General features: G+C 38.6%; 1 protein-coding gene across 1 annotated transcript in view; it reads right to left on the bottom strand.

Moving 5' to 3' along the window:
- Window positions 1-22,598, bottom strand: part of l(1)G0289 (plexin domain containing lethal (1) G0289) — a 44,831-nt gene continuing 22,233 nt past the window's right edge. The window contains exons 2-8 of the mRNA XM_069123639.1: window positions 4,012-4,496; window positions 2,262-2,603; window positions 1,645-1,837; window positions 1,356-1,565; window positions 858-1,256; window positions 637-773; window positions 1-556 (exon numbers count right to left, since the gene is read on the bottom strand). Coding sequence (XP_068979740.1) covers window positions 488-556; window positions 637-773; window positions 858-1,256; window positions 1,356-1,565; window positions 1,645-1,837; window positions 2,262-2,603; window positions 4,012-4,496 — 1,835 coding nt within the window. The 3' untranslated portion in view covers window positions 1-487. The remainder of the gene's footprint in view (window positions 557-636; window positions 774-857; window positions 1,257-1,355; window positions 1,566-1,644; window positions 1,838-2,261; window positions 2,604-4,011; window positions 4,497-22,598) is intronic.

Genomic DNA, 22,598 nt, shown 5'->3' with positions numbered 1-22,598 from the left:
GTCTGATATACGCGCATTATACATTTTAAAATTTATTTTTCTCGAAAAAACAAAGCATCTCATGAAAATATGTTATCCTACATTTTTTACTTATTTTTATATATAGTTTACATTCTTGTGGATTATTTACTTTTGTTTTAATTAATTTATTATATGCTTAATTTTCTCATAAACAAAGCCTCAGATGAAAAAATGTTATATCAAATTGTTCTCTTATTTTTTCATGTAGAATTACCGCTTGCCTGGTTGTACTACGATTTCCGATCCCTTGTATATTGGAAATAATCGGACATGTTATCAACATCATACATATATCAACAAATAAGTATCATATATTGACATATGGCAATTAATAAAGCGACACGTGCGTAATTGCAGGCTAACGATTCTGTACATAAACTTGCAGACTTAATACGGTGTATATTTAATAGGAAGTTTGGTCCGATAGTTCTGTACTAATTGCTGATTGCGTTTCGATTACATATTTCTACATGTGAATCGTTGCTGCTGTATAACGTGCTTCTCCTCTTCGCCAACTCCATTGGCTTGGTCGATACTGTTCAAAGAAGATCAAAAATATTTCTTTAAAACATTTCTCTCTTTTTTTTTACTATAACAAATATTATTAATCCTTACCCTAATTAACATTTGTCCAGACGTACTATGAGGATTGCGGTAAGCATATGCAGCCCACGCGGCTAAACCTACGACTAAACCAATTACAAGGAGAATTCCAATAATTCCTGAAACTCCCATGTTCATATTGTCCCGAGCTAAAGATATTAAAAGTAAAATATCATTATGATTGAACGAACGATTGCAAAAGTGTACGTTAATTGCAGAAATAAAGATCTTACAACGCTCTAGAGGACTCGATCCAGGTTTCTCTTGCTTTGCATTCATTTCACTAACGGTAACAGTCTCTCCCGAATGCATGCGTAAAATGTGATTATATTCGTCAAGATGTTCCTTGCATGTCGTAGTTGGTAACGGGCAATTGTCAATTGCTTTTATCATTCGAACATCGCAACCTCTCAACAGCCAATCTTGTCGCGATCTAGATGTTCCGGTGCTGCATTGATTCAGTTCTGAACACCATTTGCAGTCGAAGCCTTTTAGTTTTGTCAAACAGTCTCTACAATTATCCATTTCTAAACAGGTAGGCAGTGCATGTAGATAAATCACTGTCCAATTCTTAATGTCCTGCTGATTAAAGTTCACGCGATGATATTCGTAAATCGTTTTTCTGCGAACAACTGTGAGGAAAGAAGAAAAATAGTCGATTCGATTATTGCTTGTTACGATGAAATCTTCTCTCAGAATGGCTTCAATACGAGATAACACCAAATACTTACAGAACACTATTCTATCCATGATATAAGCATCGCTCAATCCAACTTTAACAGGATGCGCCGTATCTTTGATATGCTCTACCATCAAAGGGATCATCGAGTATACAAACACGATGTCACCGTTTTGATGCAAAGTCACTTGAAACGTGAATGCCCCTGCGTCAGGTTTGTCTTGCAATACCACCTTCTCCCATACAACCGTGAACGCCGTTCCTGCAATTAACATTCCCATTTATTTACGACTGTGTCTACTTGCAAACGTGTATTCTCTCTTCTAACGCTCATTACCAACCGTTATCGACATATTTCACATAACTGTCATTAGATAGTCGCGTGTCGAAATTTGCCATTAGTGGTGCGATATATTGTGTGGCGGCTAGCCAACTGTGAACGTACTCCCCGGTGTACAAAAATCCTCCGGTGGCGATGGTGATGTTACGAACTTTGTGACCGTAGAAAGGGAAATCGAATTTCAATTTCACTGTCTGTTGGAAGAAACAAAAAGGAACTTTTTAATTACGTTTGAATACGCTATACTAACTTTCTCGTAAGGAAAGTTAGGAAACCTGGAAATTCAACAAATTATAAAGCTTTACGCGCAACTAGAGTAGAGTTGTATGCAATCCACGAGGAAAAAGAAAATTCTGCATTTTCTTTAACGGGTGATTTTTACACTTTACTCTTCAAATATACTCTACATATTCTACTTGTCGCGCCTACTCCGCATACCAAACTTCATAATTTGTTCAATTTCCAAATTCCCTTTCCATGTTGAAGTTAAAATGTTCTATCTGTTACTTCGAAACTGAAGTTTTACGATTTTCTTTGCATACAGATGCTAGAGATAGGACATTTTTAACGAAGGAAGGCAGTATAAATGAGAAAAATTAACGCTTTTAATACACATACCGCAGCTCGACGGTGACTTTGACTAAGTAAGTAATTGACCTTCAAATCTGGATGATTATTTATATCCACCCAGAATTTTTTCCCTACAGCTTCATCGATGATAAACGTGCTGTTGTAATATTGATGCGTGTCATACTCCATTTTCGTGATATTGTGTTGGGACAAAGTTTTGTTGGATAAGTCCGAAAACCTGCTGATAGATATGTCTCCGATACTACCATCGGAATCATCTTTGTTGTCCGTTGATTCCGGCACAGACTCTGCGCCCTTCGTCGAATTTTTCTTAGCGTCGGTAGTTACATTGATAGAATTAGCTTTACCTCCTGGAATTGCGGATGGAACCTGCTGAAAGGGAACATTAATTTTTAGTTGTACACGAATGCTTCTTAATTCGAACATATATATATATATATGTCAGGTTTACATTGGAATTAGAGTTAGGGGCGTGAAACGAATCTTCGTTTGGATTACACATTGTCGATAAGCAATAGAGAAGACATTGACTAGTGCAGGTACGGTCATTATAGAATTGGACAAGTAACCGTGGTAATTAGATACTCGAGAAACTAATGACAATGATCCTAGGTTCAATAACGAATCCGTGGTCGACGGGACGATGGATGAACGTGCTCACAAAATCTAAGTCGGACTCTTTGTTAAAACGTGAAATATCCACCGAGCGTACAGACGCTAAGTCAGTCGCTAATACGATCTCGCGAGAGAATGACTTTTCGTCGCGATGATGCTGCAGAGGAAAACTATGATGGGGTGTGTCTAAGGACACGAGATCATCGGATTCGTCGAGGATAGTCTTCGTTCAGAAAGTAAGGGAAATTGACGTTGCTGCTAATTGGTCAATCTCCATATCGGTGGTTAGAAAAAGATGCTAGCCGCCCTCCAGGGAAAGTTGCTAGTGGGAGACGTCGTTCGTTGAAAAATAGGTCTCCTCTATCTTCTCGTAGTTGGGACAAAGACTGTTTGTTTGAAGGACTTTAGTTAGTTAAATCTTAAGATTTATAACGGGTCCTCAGGCTAGATGAACATGTACTGCGGAGACGCATCGACATCTGGCAATCATCTTACTCAAAAAATAGGGCCTGCGTGTGACGAGCCACGGGACAGAGACCGTTGGAATGTTTTCTGTCGCGTGTCGCCAGAAATATTTCTTTTAAGGAGAGCTATAGAATTACTTCATACCTTTGTTAGACAAAGCGTTGATCCCGTGACCGCGGCTACGTTCGGCGACTGGCTGTCGCCTCGAGCCCAAGCTCATTATCATAAATCTCGAACAAATACAATCGGATCGAAAGACGACAATTGTTTAATTACGCCTATGATAGAATCTAGATTACGGTGTTAAGGGATTTTCCCGAGGTTCCAAAGGGAAGGCTCCGATGTCCTTTCATCTCCGACATATATATAATATATAATATAAAAATAAAATATTATTTTATATGCCTCTACATATAGGCTGACCTCCTTTCGTTCGTGTAAGGAGGTTTGCCCGTGCGTAGGGGTATTTTGGCCGGCTTTTAATTGCAATTTTTAAAAAAATTTTAAAAATTGCAATTTTTTTATTCTTGATTTTCGTTTTATTTCGATCTCAAGAAAAACCTCTTAAATTTTCTGACAACTGTAGCCGAACACCCCGTATACACGTTCAGATTCAGATTTTGTCGATATAATCGTAAGAGCCGTGTCTCGTTACAGCGCTAATCTGAATCTTGAATATAATAGACAAGAATTTTACCGGTTCTTTGGTGGAAGAATTCTTCCCGTAGATTGATACTATCGGCGTTGAAGTCTCCGGTTTGTCCAATCTAAGGGTAGGCGTCACAAGTCCTTGTTCGCCCGACGAAACTGTTGTCGACGATGGAGATGATGTAGGAACCGTCGATTCTGTCGGATAATCCGTCAGATAGTCGTATCCATCGTTCGTTGGTACATTCGATGCATTCACAACCGTCTGCGGTTGTTGTTGCTGCGGTTGCGGCTGTGGCTGCGACTGTGATTGCTGCGACGCGGCCTGTTGCTGCGACTGCTGCTGTTGCAATTGTTGCCCCCGTGAGATTCGTTCGGTTGCAGGATCTGGCTTCTCATCCGCTTCTCGACGGTACCTTGCTAACACTTCTTCATCGTCGACCGCATCTTCGTCGGACACGTAAGCCAATTCGACTGGTCCAAAATCGTGCAACGACTGTCCTCCCGAACGTCCCAATTCATAATGGTACCGACCTGGAAATATTCCAACGGGAACGAGGTGAGTTTCAATCAGCGAGAATCGATTTTAGTTGAACACTGTCGCGGAAACGAAAAAGAAAAAAGAAAAAGAAAACGGGCTCCGCCTACTTTCTGGTTAAGAAATAATTCCTGATTGAGAAATATTTCAACCAGCAGGGTAAAGGCAGGTCTCAGTTAATTCGACCGATCGCTGGAAAGTTAAGAATTTAATTAATGTTAATGATTAGTGGGACGTGTAATCGTTGCCAATCGTTGCAAGAGAATATCCGCATCGGCGTTATCAAACGCACCATTGATGTCTCAAAATGCAAGCAGAAGGTATTTTTTATTGGCGAGAGTCAAATCTGATGCCAGTTACGTTCGATGTCGAATCGATCGAATTATCCTATCTAAAGTGCCCTATCCATTAGGCGCGTGATATTTTAACGTTATAACGAACAGCATTTAGAACATTTTTAAGGGAAAGAAAGAAGACGTATCTGTAAAGTTTGAAAACCAAACGAAAGGGCAATTCTTCGTGGTTCGATTGATGCATTGAATCGAACGTACCGAATTTCAAAACTGCTTCTCCGTGAAAGGAGAGAAAACGACCCACGAAAACGATTGGACGCTTAACCAGTTAATTGCGGATTTTAGTTTTAGAAACCTCTCTCATGGAATTAGCTCGTGGAATGCGTAAATAAATACAAACGACAACGAACATACACGTCGACGTACCGAAATAAACTTTTTCTTTGACGCGTATACTCATCAAACGCGGTTAACTGGTTAAAGTGAAACAGCGTCCATCGATATAATTGGAACGACGCGGATCATAAAAGAGCGAAGACTGAAATTAAATTAGTCGCAAGTTACGGGTTGTTACTATCGATGCACAGTTCGATTCACGGACAGGATACGCGAGAACAAGCAGTTGTCAGGGATTTTCATTGGGACGGTGACGCGACGCAGCGTGTCTCGACGATTCGAATCAATTTATGGATTGCATACTTGGTTCGTCAGTGGGGTCGTCCGGTCATTTTGCACACCGGCCTACATTGAACGTTCAGATCGTGGCCCAGATCGGTATAAATTTCAAGCATCGATTCCAACGTTTCTCCATTAAATGACCCGCGCATTACTCTAGCTCGCTAAGCTATCCTCCACTTCGTTTCGCTCGTAACAGTCGCTCGCAGTTGTCACGGCTGAGGACAACGTGGCTTCGTAATGGTTATCATCGGTGGTTATCACCGTGGATTTTCATAAGTTCGTAGAAAATTTGAGACGTGTGACAATGCACGGAATGATATCAAATGAAACAGTCCATAAGTGAGCAATTAGGATCTAGCTGAGACTTCGTTTCTATTTATTGGATATTACAATAAATGATATTACAATGAAACTTGACTTTGCATATCTTATATACTACGCTTATGGAACGTACATTCCACAGTACGTTCCATTACGTTCCACGAGCAACGCGGTTTTTTCCACAGTTACATTCAAAAGAAAGATGGTATCGGCCAAGAAGCGAAAGTTGCTCCAATTCCTGTAGCGCTAGTTTAAATCCTAGAAATTCCAAGATCTATCGCTTTGTAAAAGTAGCTGTAATTACAATCGCCGCGTGTAACGTGTTCGATTACGGAAACCAAGGTAGACTAATATTTTCACGTACGCGTAATTATCGGTCTTAAGGGGAGGGAAAAAAATGGAAGCAACGGAACGAGCGTCGAAGAACAGGATGTTAGCTGCTCGTGACAAACTATCGCCGGATAGAGCAATAAATTGACGATCCGACATTATTAGTCGAGAATGCACGAAGCTTGACGTCAGTATAAATTTTCATGCTCTGAAAGCTAGCTCGACTAAACGTTCAACTGCCAATCGTTAGTCGTCTCCCTACGGACTCTAAAGAGACGCCAATTTATTCGAGTGTCGTTAGCCTTTATTCGTCCGCGTATTGTGCAGCACACTTTTCGACGAAAATACATTTGCCTGACGCATGGTCTCGCGATTCTCGTTTGGAACGAGGACGCCGACAGTCCTCGATCGAATCGCCCGGATTGATCCTAAGATACATACGCGCATATTTAGGAAAGTTCGACAACTCGAGGAAGCACGAGGAAGACCTTGAACCGGTCGATCGAACAGAAATTTCGAATTCAATTAGCGTCGACTGAACGACGATTGGCTGGTCATTGGATCTAGCATTTCGAGTTGCCAATTTCTCAGTGAACGAACGTCTCAACCGTGTAAACTAACGGTACGTGTAATGCGCGTTAAGCGATAGATAGGTTGCGCGATATACGTTACACAAATTTTATTTACGTAGGACGATTCTAAAAATATACAGCGCTAAATATACAGCTACGAAATGGCATAGAACTCGAATCTAAGTATTACGTAGAGTGGAGACTTGAAGAGATTCTAAGATAGATACAAAAGTTCTAATCTCGTGAAGCTTAGATTTATTTACGATAGATTTAATTACGGGAATTTGCAAGATCGAAGAGAATCTCGAGAGCCTGGAATACTCGAATATTGCTCGAAGGCTTCTGGGTTTTTCAAATATTTACGTAAATAAATCATTCGATTCGACCTTTGCCTGTGGTTCGAAACATAACGTATTCACGCAAAGACATTTCGAAACACCTGGAACATTCTTCGAACTATCGGATATCTTTGATTACCATAGAATTGCTAATATATAATAATACATCTCATTATCATAATAAATCTTCGTTATAGCGAATTATATAAATATTCGTATCGCACGACCGAGGATCCTGTGTTCCATTCGACTGTATTCCATAAACGTCGTTTCTATCGCACAGTGAAGACTAAGCAACGTCAATACGTTACTTTATCTATCTCTACTTACCTGGACCTCTAATTTATCGAGTCTATTTATTCGAACAACTCCGATTATACGAACGAAACGTGATAAAAAGCGGGTAAAATTACTCTGAGTATCTCATCCGTCTCGTTCTCCGGATTTTACCAATTTCATACCACCCAACCGTTAGATATAAAAACGTTTAGAGTAAACAAAAACGGAACACCCTATAGAGTGTTCGTTCCAACTTCGTCGACTGTGTCGACTCTTCATATTCTTTCGTTGCGCGCTACAGGCAACACAAGTATTTCTTAAGAGCGTTCCCGGAGTTCTTAACGGAGTTGGATATCTCGATTATACGATTAATCTGACTTTAATTGTAACCTTAATTATAAACAGCTTAAACGATGGGACGAAAGGATTAATTAACGACGGCAGCGAAAACTCCAACACTGAAGAAAGCAACGAAGCGGATAACGACGATATGAACGAGTAGAAACGAGTTCAAAATCCCTGCTTGTATTTCTACTTGTTAAGCGTAACAAAATTTTATATATATATATATATAAAATATATATATATATATATAAAATATATATAAAATATATATATATATATATAAAATATATATATATATATATATATATATATAAAATATATATATATATATATATATATAAAATATATATATATATATATATAGGGAAAAACTGGAATGTTGGAAAAAACCCCAATACCCTAGTCCAGACTTGTACTATAGCTACACTTAAGCGTAGCCACGGTCACGGGAGGGACGTGTACCTGACAAAGGTATGGAATGATTATATGGCCCTCGTTAAGAACAAAGATTGTCCCGAGAAGTGGGGACAGGAGTACATAAGGGCAGTTTCATTTGGATCAAGAGCTAGGGAAGTAGAGTGTTAGTTAGTCATTGTACGAATTACTGATTGAGTTACTCGAATCGTGTATTACGTTGATACTCGTCCTCCCGTGGATCGTGAATTCGTTATCGAACCTGAATCCGTGGTTACTATCATCTCGACCATCCTATCGCCGCTATTACTCATAGCCTCTTGTAGTGTCTACATTTGTACCAATAAACCTTAGCTACATCCGCGATGGTGAAGTAAGTAAAGGTTCATCGAACGCCCAATTCCAATCCTTCTCCGACATCAGAAGTGGGATCAGTGCCGGTTATAACACTGCAAGAGCTTACGACCGATTCCGCTGCATGATGCGCAGCTGTCAATTTGATTATGGAGGAAAACTCTTAGAAAGCAGTGCCCTGAATATAATTTCAACAACGAGCGTCGAATCGACTTCTACGTAGTGGAAGCATCAACTGGTGGATCAAGTCATCCGGGTGAGTCGTTTCCATTTTACGTTTTCCGATTTTGGAGCCGAGTGTTCACTAATTAAAGAATCCGTGGACTTGAGATTTTCTGACAAAAGAACGATTGATATAGTAGTAATGCGAGGAATAAGAAATGATTGTACTAAACGTACATCTCAAATCTTGTCCGTTGCCAGTGTTAATGGTATTTGACCCGAACTTTCCGATAGAACCTCATACGGGCGCTAGTTCGGGCGGATATGAGGCTATTTTAATGCACAAGACGGAAGGTAAAAAATAGAGTAATAAAATATTACAGTATAAGAACTAGCCCTGCGGAATTTAAGTATCATTCATATGGACTAGAGACGGTAGCAGTTGTTAAACGCTGTTAAACATTTTCGCCATTATTTACATGAAAGAGAATTTCTTGTTGTCACTGGTTGCAATTCCTTGAAGGCATCTAATAATAAGGTGAAACTTACTTACTTACCAACTTTTAATTTCGACATTGTGTATCGATAAGGTAAACGAATGGCTCACGTAGATTTCTTTCCGCGGAATCCCATAGACGTTGATCATAGTATAATTAACAAAACCAAAGAAAAGAAATTAATCTGACCGAAATCTCAGAAGACTGGCTGTTAACAGAATAACGTCGGAATCCTCAAATTTCAGAAATCGTCACTAAATTTCAAAATGATGAGCTCGCGGAAGATGTCGCAAATGCGCATGAATTACGATCTGTTACCCTTTATAGTAAAATACAAAGAAAAGGCAGGAGTCTCTTCTTGCCCATTGCCCCAAGAGGTTTTAGGTGGTCCGTTATTAACCATGTGCAACAGTCAATTATGCGCTTAGGTTGGGATGAAACGTTTGAGAAACCGTACGAGTATTACTGGTTCGAAGGAATGGCGAAATAAATTCGTAAATTCGTTGAGAACTGTCGAGTTTCGAAGGCTACTTCAGGTAAAATACAAGCTGAACTACATCCTATACTTAAGACCAGCATACCTTGGCATACAGTTCACGTGGACATAACGGGCGAACTAAGCAGTAAAAAGTGATTCGAAAGAATATGTCATTGTTTTGGTCGACGGCTTCATTAAATTCGCATATCTGCATCATACTCGTAAAATAGATTCCCTTAGTACCATTAAAGCACCTAAGTATGCTATATTTTTATTCGGCAGTCCTTGCTGGATAATAGCGGATCAAGGAAGATGTTTTACGGGCAGAGAATTTCAAGATTTTTGTCATGATAAACACATTAAACTCCACTTAATAGCAACCGGTGCGAGTAGGGCCAATAGACAGGTAGAGCGTATGATGCATACGCTAAAGAATATGTTTACGACGGTAGAAACAACCGGGCGCTCATGGCAAGACGCGATTGGGGAGATACAATTAGCCTTGAATTGCACTACTAACCGAGTGCCCAAGTCGAGCCCTCTGGAATTATTAATTGGCAAGGCAGCCAGGCCCTACGGTTCTCAAATACCTAACCCTCAATATATATATATATATGTGTCGGAGATGAAAGGAAAGCCGAAGCCGTTCCTTGGAAATTTTGGGAACATCTTCTAGTAGTCTAGTCTAGATTTTATCATAGCTGTAATTGTTCGAGATTTGTGATAGCGAGATTGGGTTCGAGGTGATAATTGGTCGCCGAACGTAGCCACGGTCACGGGATGGACGTTTTGCCTAACGGAGGTCTGGAGTGGTTGTATGGGTTTTCCGAGAAATGTGGTTGTGGCGGCATGCGGCCTCGGGAGCGGGCCTAGCCACGCGTGATGTTGCCTTAGAGGTGCTGATACAATGGGACATACATTGTATTAACAATCAAACTCCAGGCAGAAACTACCTAGCAACGGTGTTTGGAACTTTCTCGATGCTTCCAAACGGGTATAGAAAAACAAATGCAATCGTACAGCGAGAAAAATCTCCACGAGGCTGGCATTCTTGCGATTGCCTTGGAGAGTGACACATCGAGCATTTTCAACAATCGTATTTCTGTGCTTAAGATCATTTTACGCTTAGTAGAGAGTTATCCCGCTGACCGTGGATTCGTTTGAACCCAAAAATAGTGTTAATAGTGTTCATTAAAGTTATTATTCGTAAATCATACTATTCATTAATCTTTCTGTTCGTTAAACTTATTATTCATTAGACTTATTATTTGTTCAACTTATTATTTCACTAACTTTATTATTCATTAAACTTATTATTCACTAGACTTAGTATTTGTTAATCTTTGTAGTAGACTTGTATATACGCGTAAATATAATCTCGGCTGTGTAAAATAATGGCTAATTCACGCGAAGAGTTGTTGCGCGCCCAAAATTCTAACCCTAACCCGACATATATATATATGTAAATTCGATAGAATTCGAACTACTCGCCAACCGACATTCTCACTTTTGTTCTACCGGCAGTCATTTGGCCATTCGGTCATTTGGCAATAGAATAAATCGATCCAGATTTTCCAGAATCGATCGTCTGATTTATCCTAAGGATTTACGTTATCATAAATCGATGTTCTCTACGCCATGCCGTTGAAGGTTGTCATTGGCGAGTCATTTGCTGAATAGAACAGATCACGAGAGAAGAACGACAATTCAGGACTTAGAAAATCGATCCTCTATTTTCCAGAATCGAACGTCTAATTTATCCTAAGGATTTACGTTATTACATACATAAGTAAATATATGCTAGGTGTAAGACGTATACGTAATGGAGATTAGGCAAATTTCGAGGATTTTAAATCACTTTTCTCGTATGGCTACGCATAGACGTTGACGCGATGTTGTCTTCGAAGTAAAGGCAAGTCGAAGGTAGTAATTTGTTACACTCTCTCCTAGACTGCTCGCGCGCTCACGGGACGCTTCACGTATAGATACGAAAGTTGGCTAATTATTCGTAAGAGAAGAGTCACCATCGATGAACTTGATCTTGACATATGTCGCCAAGGCCACTCTTTGCAGTGAGGACATTACGTTCCATACAATTACTTGTAGATGCGCCTTAACTTTACAGTCGCTTAACTTTGCATGTTTGCTGCAAATCTAATTACAGTATAGTAAATTTCTTCTATATACTCAGTATCTAACAACATCTATGAGTTATTTGCGAGCGATAATACGTTGGTACGAGCGTCTCACGACATTACTTATTTATTTATATTTAATTATTTCAAATATACTTGACGAGTTGCAACAGCAAGTTCTCAAAATCGAAAGATTTCTTTTCTATTTGGAAGAATTTTACAATCAATTCTCATTGATAATTATAAGTAAATTATTCTGGCGTGGTACTATATCGTGTATAATAGGTGATCATCGTCTGTTTGATTCTAAAGGTAGTTAAGTCGAAAAATGATTAGTTTGAAAGATATCTTAAATTTAATATTGCAAGACTCGTTGTATGAAAGACAAGGAAAAATAAGGCATCGTTTGCAAGATTAAAGTTTTTATGCTTTTTGTTAATTTTCACAAGTTGCTAAACTGGATTTAGATCAAATCGAGGATTCTGAAGGACAAAAGCAAACAAATATATATAATATAAAATAATGATACTAATGATTTATTCAGATAAAACATTGGTTGTTTCTTCGCAATAAATAATCTCCTTTTTATAGAAATGTAACGATTGTTTAGCAATAACGCAATAATGTATATAACTATAATGTATATATATATTGGTAGTGTTATATAAATTCTATATATTATATATCATTATATATATTCTATATACTATAACAATATTAATCCAGATGAAACATCACAGTGGTGTTTTCATCCAGAAAAAGTAACAATCTTCATGTTATGAAGGAAGTGCTTTAGAAGTGACGTATCCTAACTCCAACCAATACGCTCCTATGTCTATCGAGGGTTGTCCTGGCGAGCAGTCCAGCAGCAACCTCGCGGTCGTTCCTTTTTCTGGGGAATGATGGACATCGAGCAGAACTCCTTGTCGTAATCGCATAGTCAGCTTTGCCAATTCGTCTTTCGTTTCCTTAGATTCATCGGACGTCTGCACGCCACGCAAATTAATCTTCCTTACCCATGGTGCCGCGTTTACAAACTTGGATGGTAATAGTCTAATCGTATTCATCTCTTGGTGCTGTACTAACCCCCAGTCGATCAACAGAACGACGAAACCCGTTTCGGTTCGTTTTAGAAGCTGAGCCCTTTCGTAAAAAGGATTATTATTCATATTTACTGACACGGCGGTAAGCATACCTATGGACAAATCTGTGTTGTTTGGTCGGTATACCGTGGGCCACGATTCCATTAGCCATGTGAGTCTCCTGGTCATTCTCGGCCATCCTTCCAGCCGGACCCAGACAGTAGTAAGCGACTCCGTTTCCGACACAAAGACACGAACCTTGTCCACGAATCCTTTTCTCAATGCTTGTTGTGCCATTCGTATTTTGTGGCGTTCTTTTCCCTGAGTGCACTGATTTCTTATGTGTTCCGCTGAGTATGTCGAGTTATTTCACTGGGAAGTCCCTGTCACGCTCTCGGAAATTTTGTCACGAAGTTGGAATTTCAGCGCTTAACTATGGTGATTTTCTACTTGCTTATTGTAGTGACTGGATGTTTTTGATTTTCCAGAATTCGGGCTCTCTTATATAGGAGACGAGAGTCCCCTCCACTGTGGTTGTCAATAACCAGTGTTATTGTTGAGGATAATTAAAATAGTAATTACCAAGGACAAAGGGAAATGGCAAAGTCTATTCCTCTTTCTTCCTTTATTAGTATTGAGACTAATAAGAACCAATTACATCTAACAAAGACATCTAATTAAGCATTCTTTTTCTATTTATTTATTTAAATTTTACAATTTGTCCAGTAGGACATTTGGTAAAATGTTATATCTTGGTGTTGTAATAATATAACATGTGGGTGGTTACCCCCAGCGGGGTACCATCTTCGTGTTTGTTAGGTTGTGTCCTTTGTGAGATCTGTTGGGTGTTCGTTACATTGATTCTATTGACTTCAACTATTCTACTGTATTTTTTTTTTTTTTTTGATTCCTCCTATTTCACTAAATCTAACGACTTTACGGAGTCTTCTGATCGTATCGAGGTCACTTCATTTGGAATTCCTCTGTGCAGTCTTGGTCACAAAACACCAAGTTCCCCAGCCTCGGGTGATAAAACTGGCTCGTCAGCCACATTCTCTTTCGAAATAGGCTCCACTCACCTCTACCACGTAACAAAATTAGTGGTAGCGGTGGGATACTTCGAGATAGCCGATTCGCGAGCGTGTTCAGCAATCTCTCTCTCTCTCTCTCTCTCTCTCTCAAGTTTTCTGCATAGTTTTCCCAATAGCATGAGTGAATATCGCAGGGGGATGATTTCGGCGGCTATCCCTGAAATCACGTGCGCGACCTAGCTTCCTCGCTGCTGAGTGTTTGACATGACCTTTGCACATAGCCCAATATTACACTTTCTCCATTACGCAGGGCAATCAGAATCCTCTCCTTGCCCCTCAACACCTACAAACGCAACATTTAACTTCGCTACTTCCTTGTAACATTATAGTTAATCATTTTCGTGAATAAAAGCCTACAAAATTATAAAAGCACAGTCAAGTTAAGTCATTGCTCAGCTATTCCTTTTTTATCATTAATTTTACGTGACACTACTTTCGCTCTTTACTATTCTTCGTGTAAAGGATCATCTTCTCTTACGAAAGGATAATTTGATCCAGTTCGTTCATCAATCAGTTCTTCGACGATGATTTCTTATTTACTAAAGATTTGTTGACGATAAGATTTATAAAGAACTTGTGGTGGATGCTAGCCACTGCCATTAACCCCTTAACCTACGATTTACGTTCGAGAATTTTGGGTCGAAAACGTAAACAAGCTATTATACAGGGTGGTTCGTAACTGATGGTACAAGCGGAAAGGGGGTGATTCTACGCGAAAAAGGAAGTCGAAAATATAGAATAAAAATTTTTCGTTTCAGGCTTTGTCTTCGAGAAAATCGACTTTGAATTTTCGCTCGGTACGCGTGCGGTACGTTATAACGGATCTCACTGTAGATCATTGTCTCGATGGAAAAATTAAAAAAAAAAATAAAAAAAATATTTTTATTCTATATTTTCGACTTCCTTTTTCGCGTAGAATCACCCCCTTTCCGCTGGTATCACCAGTTATCAACCACCCTGTATATTATATTTGACCCAATCATCGTACTACGGACTATGCCTGTAGTGGTAGGTTAAGTGGTTAATGGCTGCTCGCGGCTGAAAGTGACCATCGAATCTTGTATATAGGAAAATCCGCTTTTCTCAATTTTTAGCGGAATGAACAACAACTCTAAAGGACATCTTAACTTGAAATGCGCTTGTAGTAATTAAGGACCCTAATCATAGACAATGCTAAATTTTATAACGATTTCTTAGGATTATTGCAGGTTCGTTTAAGTATGTTTGCACAGTTTCTGGCCGTCTTGACCTTGGAATAAATTATAGTTTGCGGTAGGATCGCAGGACGTAGAAAATCTATTTTAGATAAAATTTATGATAGGAAAGTTTGAAGAAAGTCGTTTCAATGTATATGTTTACCTTTCTTGATTAAAGTTAAGTACACAAATTACAAATTTGTCAAAAACTTGTTGATCATCTGCGATCTGGAGACTATTACCATTTATCATCTATTTAGATGGTACTTTACGTATAGATAGAAACAACGAAAGTTGCAAAAGAGCTGATGGTGAAGTAGAAATACAGACGTATTCGGTTCGCTTGATCTTTTATTACGTGAATTTATTATGTCTGTCAATTAATTCAGATATTTATCTACCGTATTTCTACCATAACACGAACGAATCTTAGCTTGCTTCGAATAACATATCGAAACCTATATAAGATACCTCACCGATCGACGATACTAATCAATTTTTATTTGTCGTTTTCACGAATATTTTGATCGTATCTAAAGATCATATTAATGTTTTAATAAAAAGATAAAATGCTGTCCATGGTAAAAAGGAAAAAGAAGAAAGATATTTTTGAAACAAAAATATATTCATGCACCGTGAACGTTCCGGTATATCGAGAAACTAAACGAATAGTTTGCAACGCGGTGGACGTTGTAGCTACGAGTCGCGTAGCTGTTACATGTTAACCTTTGTTCTTCACGGAACGATAGGTATCGATCATGGGCAGGGGAGGTCGACGATACAAAATGAAATCGTTAACGCGCAATGCGTTAAACAGAATTAGGCGTAGCCGGTGCGTTTTTTTATTCCCGAATGATTACGAAAAATTGATCGTCGATCGACTAACAGGTATATTTTCGGGCATAAAAGGGGCTCGTTTTTTCTCGAAGCGTTTAATCAACGAATATGGTAATCGTCCAGCTTCTCCCCTCGTTAGTAGTTAATTACACCCGTATGATATTAAGTAATAATTAGACCGCAGATTTTTATGTAAATTCATATCTCTATGAATATAATTAGAGAAAGGAATGGAACACGAAGGCTTGTTTGTTTCACTTACTAAATTTCACAACGAATACCTTACTTTGGATGTTTTATATATTTCTACATGATGCGTGTATCACGTGCATTCTAGCATCCTCCAAGTTCCCGCAAATGCACAAACAATCGCAGTCTAATAATAATTGTGGTCGAAATGCTGATTTCCACGACATATCCAAGGATCATTGACATCGAGAACGCGTCGGCTTTCTAAATAATTGCCATGTTTTTTTTTTTATGGTGCGAAAGATATATTTAGCTATTATAGAAGACGGTCTTGATTCAAAAAAGGCTGCGGGATGTCCAGGAATATAGATAGGAAGAATGGACAATACGCGTCGCATGTAGGAAGATACTAAAGCAAAATTGCGTCGTAAGAACGCAAATTGTATGATACGAAAAAAATGAGTTTTAAACGAAATCACTGTATGCTTATGTACTGGCGTGGCTCCATGCTCCAGTACGCTTTGTATCGATAGAAGACTTGGCTCTTCATCCAAATCGGAGCCAAACACTTTGTACAGTTTCGATTCTTATCGTTTTTACTGACGGTCTGTCTGTCTGTCTCTTGTAAGTTTACATCGTAAGCAGCTGTGTTGCAAGACATGTGGCGCCGATATTCCTGACGACCTCCCGGTATCTGGCAGGGAGAGAGAGAGACCACAGTGATGCAGCATCCGTTGAATAATTATTTTTTGATCTTGCCGCAAAAGTACATACCTCTCTATACCCTCGAACATAGCTCCTTCAGCATTTTACTTGTACTATTTGTATTTTATTTTTTACAATGTACGTCGTTTTATCTTCTTTCTTTCGTTAGAACTCTACCTCTTTTAGTCCATATTCTTATCTAGTAAATTTATTTACATGATTTATTTACGTACTTACGTGATCGGCATTAAATGGTTTGATTGTGAATGACTCGCAGGTCAAATATATTTTTCGACAATTTACGGCGTTATTACGTCGAAGAGATTTCAGAGGTTTCAGAATGAAATCCTTCATTTCTGTAATAGAATGCAATGAGAAGTTGCGCACGTGACACGCCCACGTATTCGACGATGTGAAATTTCTCTGCTTTGTTGCTGCTCTTCTATCGCTGTTATCTGCTATGACGCAATGCCTATCTTTTATTGTCGACCGGAAATTAACCGGCAATGTCAATGTTACTTGTACTATGCACCATCCACATTGAGATTTCCAATTTAAATGCAGTGACGTTTAAAATTTGCAAATTCGTCAGCAAGGAAAGCGAGATCTCTTTACCTTCTTTCTCGTCGTTACTTTTCTTGTTACATTACAAACGCGAAAGTATTGTAAAACGTGATATCGTCGTCGAATCGATTCACGTTCGAAATTGAGTATTTGCCTAAGGGAAAGCTGGTCCATCTGCACTTAGTTGCATATCGTTTGTTTCAAATTCGCTCGACTAACGTCAAGCACCTTATCTGGTTTCAAAGATAAAATTCTGATATTATACAGCCTACTGTACTACCGACTATGACTACACTTTTGATATTTATTAAAAAACGAAAAACTATCTTTACTTTATTTAGTATTTTATAACAAATGTGAGTGCAGTTACAACGACGCCAATATGAAACAACAGACTTGTAGATATTTATATAGATACATTGCAGATACTTATAGAATGCAAAATTATATAAATGTTCGTAATCTCTAATATATCTTTCAAGCCGATTCTCTCGGAAACTAATCCTCGTACGATAACATCACATTACATATTCATTCCTTGTTTTTTCATGAGCAATCACCTGATGCTCGCTTGTGCATGTTATTGAGCCGGACACTGTATAAATATCAAGTTATGACACGGGCAGAAAATGTGTGCAGTATGTGAGAAAATAGAGTAGAGGTAGAAGGTGAAAAAGTTAGCAGCCAAGGATACGCGTAATATGCGCATAAAGTATGTATTTTTGGTGTACAAGCAATTGTCAACGAATGGTAGAGGTATATTACCGTGCAATTTATCTGAAAACTTGGTATTATTCGTTAATTATCGTTTATCATCATTAGATATCGCAACGTCGTTTCACTTTATTGATAACAATACATTTGTTTCGTCTTTTAATTACGTATAAAATGTTAGAGCGAATTGCACTTGCAACCACACGCATTATATAAGTTTCAAACAACACTCGGTTACATGATGTTGAATTTACTCGTTTTACTTGTTTTACGAATATTCGGCGAAAGTTTAGTCCGTAAATCAATCTTTTTTTAATTCAGACATCCTGAATTTCTGTTTTTGCGAGTGTTTTTTTCAGTAATACATTTTTCGCCTGCGATTTTAATCGAATTTTCGTATTATTTTATTGTATTTTTCGTTTCATTTATTGCATCAAAGAGTCTAATTTATTGTATTTAAACGTTCTATCCAAACAGCAGAATAACGTTAAATATAAATAAACTCGTTAAAAATTACAAGATGTAACTCGAGCAACTTAATCCGATATCTGTCCAACTTTTCTCCGAGTTCCGCGTAGAATTTCCCCGATTAAATCGCAACTCATCATGAAACCGCGTTTGTCTGTGCCAGGAGTATATTGGACGTTACGTCGTTTTCCTTCTAGAAATTTCCGGCTTTTCTGGCGATTGTGCTCGCCTGCCCGGTTACCTCGGTCTCTCGACTGCAAAACGTTCCTGCTTGCCATCCGCTTACTTATCTCTCCAAACTTGTGTCTGTTCATTTACGAGGAGCTTATCGCGCGCACCTTCCACGGATTCTCACACTTGTGCTAGAAAATTTGCATACCACGGTTCTTACTCTGATTCTTCGCCTCTTTGTTTCGTTCGTCGGAACGAGAACAAAACTGAGACACAAAAATTCGAAGCCAAGGTTACACGAAGAAGTGGATCGAAAGGCTCGCAACGAAAATGATCCTTAGCCATCTTTGTCTTTCCAGGGAAATGAAAAGATACTCTGCCATTTTTCTTTGTAATTTCCATTTGATACGTTCCAATATCGATTCTTGTCTCCTTTTCGTTACGAGAATACCAATTACATATTTGCTTTAAGATTGAGTATGTAAAAGGTTGAAAGAAGCAGGTTGCGCGTAAAGCTACTAGGCAGGTATAGGTAATCGACCGACCATAGTTGGACCGGAATCCTGCTTCGTCCTTGAGGAACTCGGAACATGCTCGAAGGTGATTCGCGTGATCTTTCTCCAGAGACCGTACCGTCACAGTTTCAGATACCGTGATATAATAGCCACAGCTAAATACGTAACTCTGTGTTGTATGGTTACAGCGGTATAGCGATAAAACTTTCGTCGTGTACTATTATATCTTTCTTCGCACGCTGTCTGTCTAATACTATAGTTTTCCAAGTGTCTGGATAACAACGGTGTATTAGAACAAGGAAACTTCCAAGATGTTTAACGGTCTTGACATTTTTACTTCGTAATATGTTATTAGTATATCGTCTATATTTATACAAATCCGTGTTTGTTATTAACGAAAGGCAGAAAATTCTTTTAATAGATTACCTGTATTCCTCCAATGTATTCCTTGATACATTGCAAAGATATTTGTGCTTGGTAAAAGAAACATCAGACCTAACGATATAAGAATACAAGGATCACAATAGCAATTAATTAATGTCAACGTCGTCTTTCGATGCTATAATTAGTAGAAGTTATCCCTTAAATTTCCCGCAAGTGCATAAACATCTGCAGCCTAATTACTATAGATTATACGTACTATTGTCTTGTTATTGTGACAATTAACGTTCCTATAACAACGGAGTCAGTTATTATACATTTCAAAGTTACTTAAAGTATATTTTAAAGTGACCATGACAAAACGGGAGCAAATATCGGCTGAATTGGAGTTCGATTCACGCCGAAAACGAACTGCTGGATATTCTCTGCTCCAAGGCCATTCGCCAAGAAGAGAATCGTAAGTGCATATAGTTGCGATTCGTGCGTCTGGCCGGCAGGTATGGCGAACGCGTGAACGCATAAGACGCGATCCACGAGATCCACGATGAAACCAGTTTTTAAAACGTGACTCACGATTGTCCCGTATCATATGCGACATGCTGTAAAAATAGCTTAGTCAGAACTCGTTCCTGAACATCCTCGAGCAACCGCCTTGCTCGCCAAGCACGGCCAACAATGTTCGCGCGAACAAACCGCGAAAAACGTTTGTGCATCATGTGCATACCTATTAGAAAAACGCTGACGCGCATGTATTTCTGCATTTCCGACGTCATTTAACCGATACTGAGTCACGCTTTTCCATTCCGGTATTCTTCGTGGCTCGTTCTTTTTGATTATATATTCTGCGTGTAAGGATCGCGCGTCGTCAATTTTTTTCACGCGTCGAACATCGCACGCGATCGAGAACCGGCTGGTTTGAACTTCGTTCAAGAAATATTTCGCAACTTTCGCACTGTGTGCAATTTCTTGGCTGCAGACTTTCGCAGAAAGCATTCTAAAGCCGTGCAACGTAAGCGTTCGCAGTAAATTCATCCGTTTTCCTTACGAGTAACTTTTTAAATATTATTATTCCAAATGTTGAGACTTCCAAGTATTTCCAGTGTATGTTCGTCTTTTTCAACGTATGAAATGTCCGATTCTGTTCTATCGATCTGTTAAATTTTTTTTTCTTTAAGAAATAGCTCTATATTTGTAGATGTATCATACTATGTTATTTTAACTCTTGGACGGCACGCTAAAATAATTAAAATTGATAAAAGACGTTTAGCTGCTTTATCATTTGGACTTGAAATATACATATATATTTGTGGATATATTTTGTGTATTTTAATTTCTATATTTTAGACCTATGTAAGGACTGAGTCAAAAAGGAACCTTCCTAGGATACGCACGAAAGAAGATCTATACACGTGTAAAATGTTCCGCAAGGAAAGAAGCGATTTGTAATATCGGCAACGAGACAAGATGCAAACGTAACCGTGCAATAATGGATGTCGATAAAGATAAGGCATGTCGATGTTACGTAAAGGTTTAACATCCGGAAGTGGCGCGACGCATGCAGCCTACGTAATAGGAAACTATCTCCCTTTGCCTCTTCCTTTCGATTTCTTTCACTTTTATGCTTCCACACGATTTCCATCCTCGCTGTGTCCGTCATAGATCATACTTATGCATGACGCACGATGAATATCGTGTAGTAATCCTACTGCCTGCTTGAGTTGTGATACATAAATAAACACTTTTACCAACTTGAAAGATAAAAAGTTAATAATGCAGGGCGAACAAGTATCAACTCGACACGTTCTACTTGACACAAATATTTTAAGAATATTTACAAATATAATTTATGAAATATGTTTTCGCTGTTATCACGTTCACAAATATTGTATTATCCAGAAAAACCCGTTGGAATTCTCGATCAATCACAGTTAGAAAACAATAAAAGTGGTTAGAGGCCGGGAAAGATGAGAAATGCTGCTAGGTCATTACCTATCGCCCTTCATGGCTTCTTCTATCAATACCTGCGAAACACGTGTACGTTGTAGTAATAACGAAAACTCTAGGTACAAAAGCTGCCTTGGTGAAGCTCCAAGATAATAATATAATCACTCGTGTGTTATAATAATCGTAGGATAATAGTCACTCGTGAGTTGTCGAGTCGTTGTGAGTTGTTTGTTGTAAGAAGTCGAACCGTTGTAAGTTGTCGAATCATTGTGAGTTGTTAGTTGTAAGGTCAGTACTTAAACAAATTTAGTTGCTTTAGTTGTATCACATTATTACACTAAATTCTAATTAAATAGATATAGTTCTCTGTTTCAATCACGATAGATAAATCTATATAATAAACAAAGATCAGTATAATCCTGATCTTTATAATATTTTCCGAGTAGAACTTATTTCGTGTTTTTGCAATCGTTTCGCGATCTTTCGAGGAAACAGTATAAAAATGGAACGGAAAGATGGAAATTTTAAATACTTTGATCCGGATGATAGCAAAATTCTCAGAATAACGCGTAAAGTAACACGGGAAAACAATTTAGAGCGCTCGAAAAGCTTGAAACGTTCGAAGCTTTGATATCCGAAACTTTCGCTAAATCTCGATATAGAAACGAAGTAACGAGCATCAGAATATAGAGCCGCGAAAGGATAATTAGACGCATTTCAAAAGAATTCCGAAGATGGAATTGTGGTTTTAAATTGACTTTTGGTCAAGTGAGTAAAACTGGGTAAAAGTTATCCTTTTAACGTTCTTTTCTAAAACAGGTTACACGGGAGCCGATGTTCTTTTTATTAGCTACAGGAGTTTCCTCCTTTCTTTCTTTCGTTCTTTCTTTCAATAGTTCGTGCATTTTTTTCCACGTTCGCGATTCTTTGGGCGCATTCTCGCGACAAGCGTGCATTGTTCTACGAAGCGACGTGAAAACGCAGATCGCGAAGAATCGAAACGATTCCCGAGCATTTCTACGCGTTGTGCCGTACATTTCTCTTT

The sequence above is a fragment of the Bombus flavifrons genome, chromosome 11, assembly GCF_040668555.2.
Source record: "Bombus flavifrons isolate JBK064 chromosome 11, iyBomFlav1_principal, whole genome shotgun sequence".
In the NCBI taxonomy this organism is placed as follows: domain Eukaryota; kingdom Metazoa; phylum Arthropoda; class Insecta; order Hymenoptera; family Apidae; genus Bombus; species Bombus flavifrons.
This window is presented reverse-complemented; position numbering and strand designations above follow the sequence as displayed.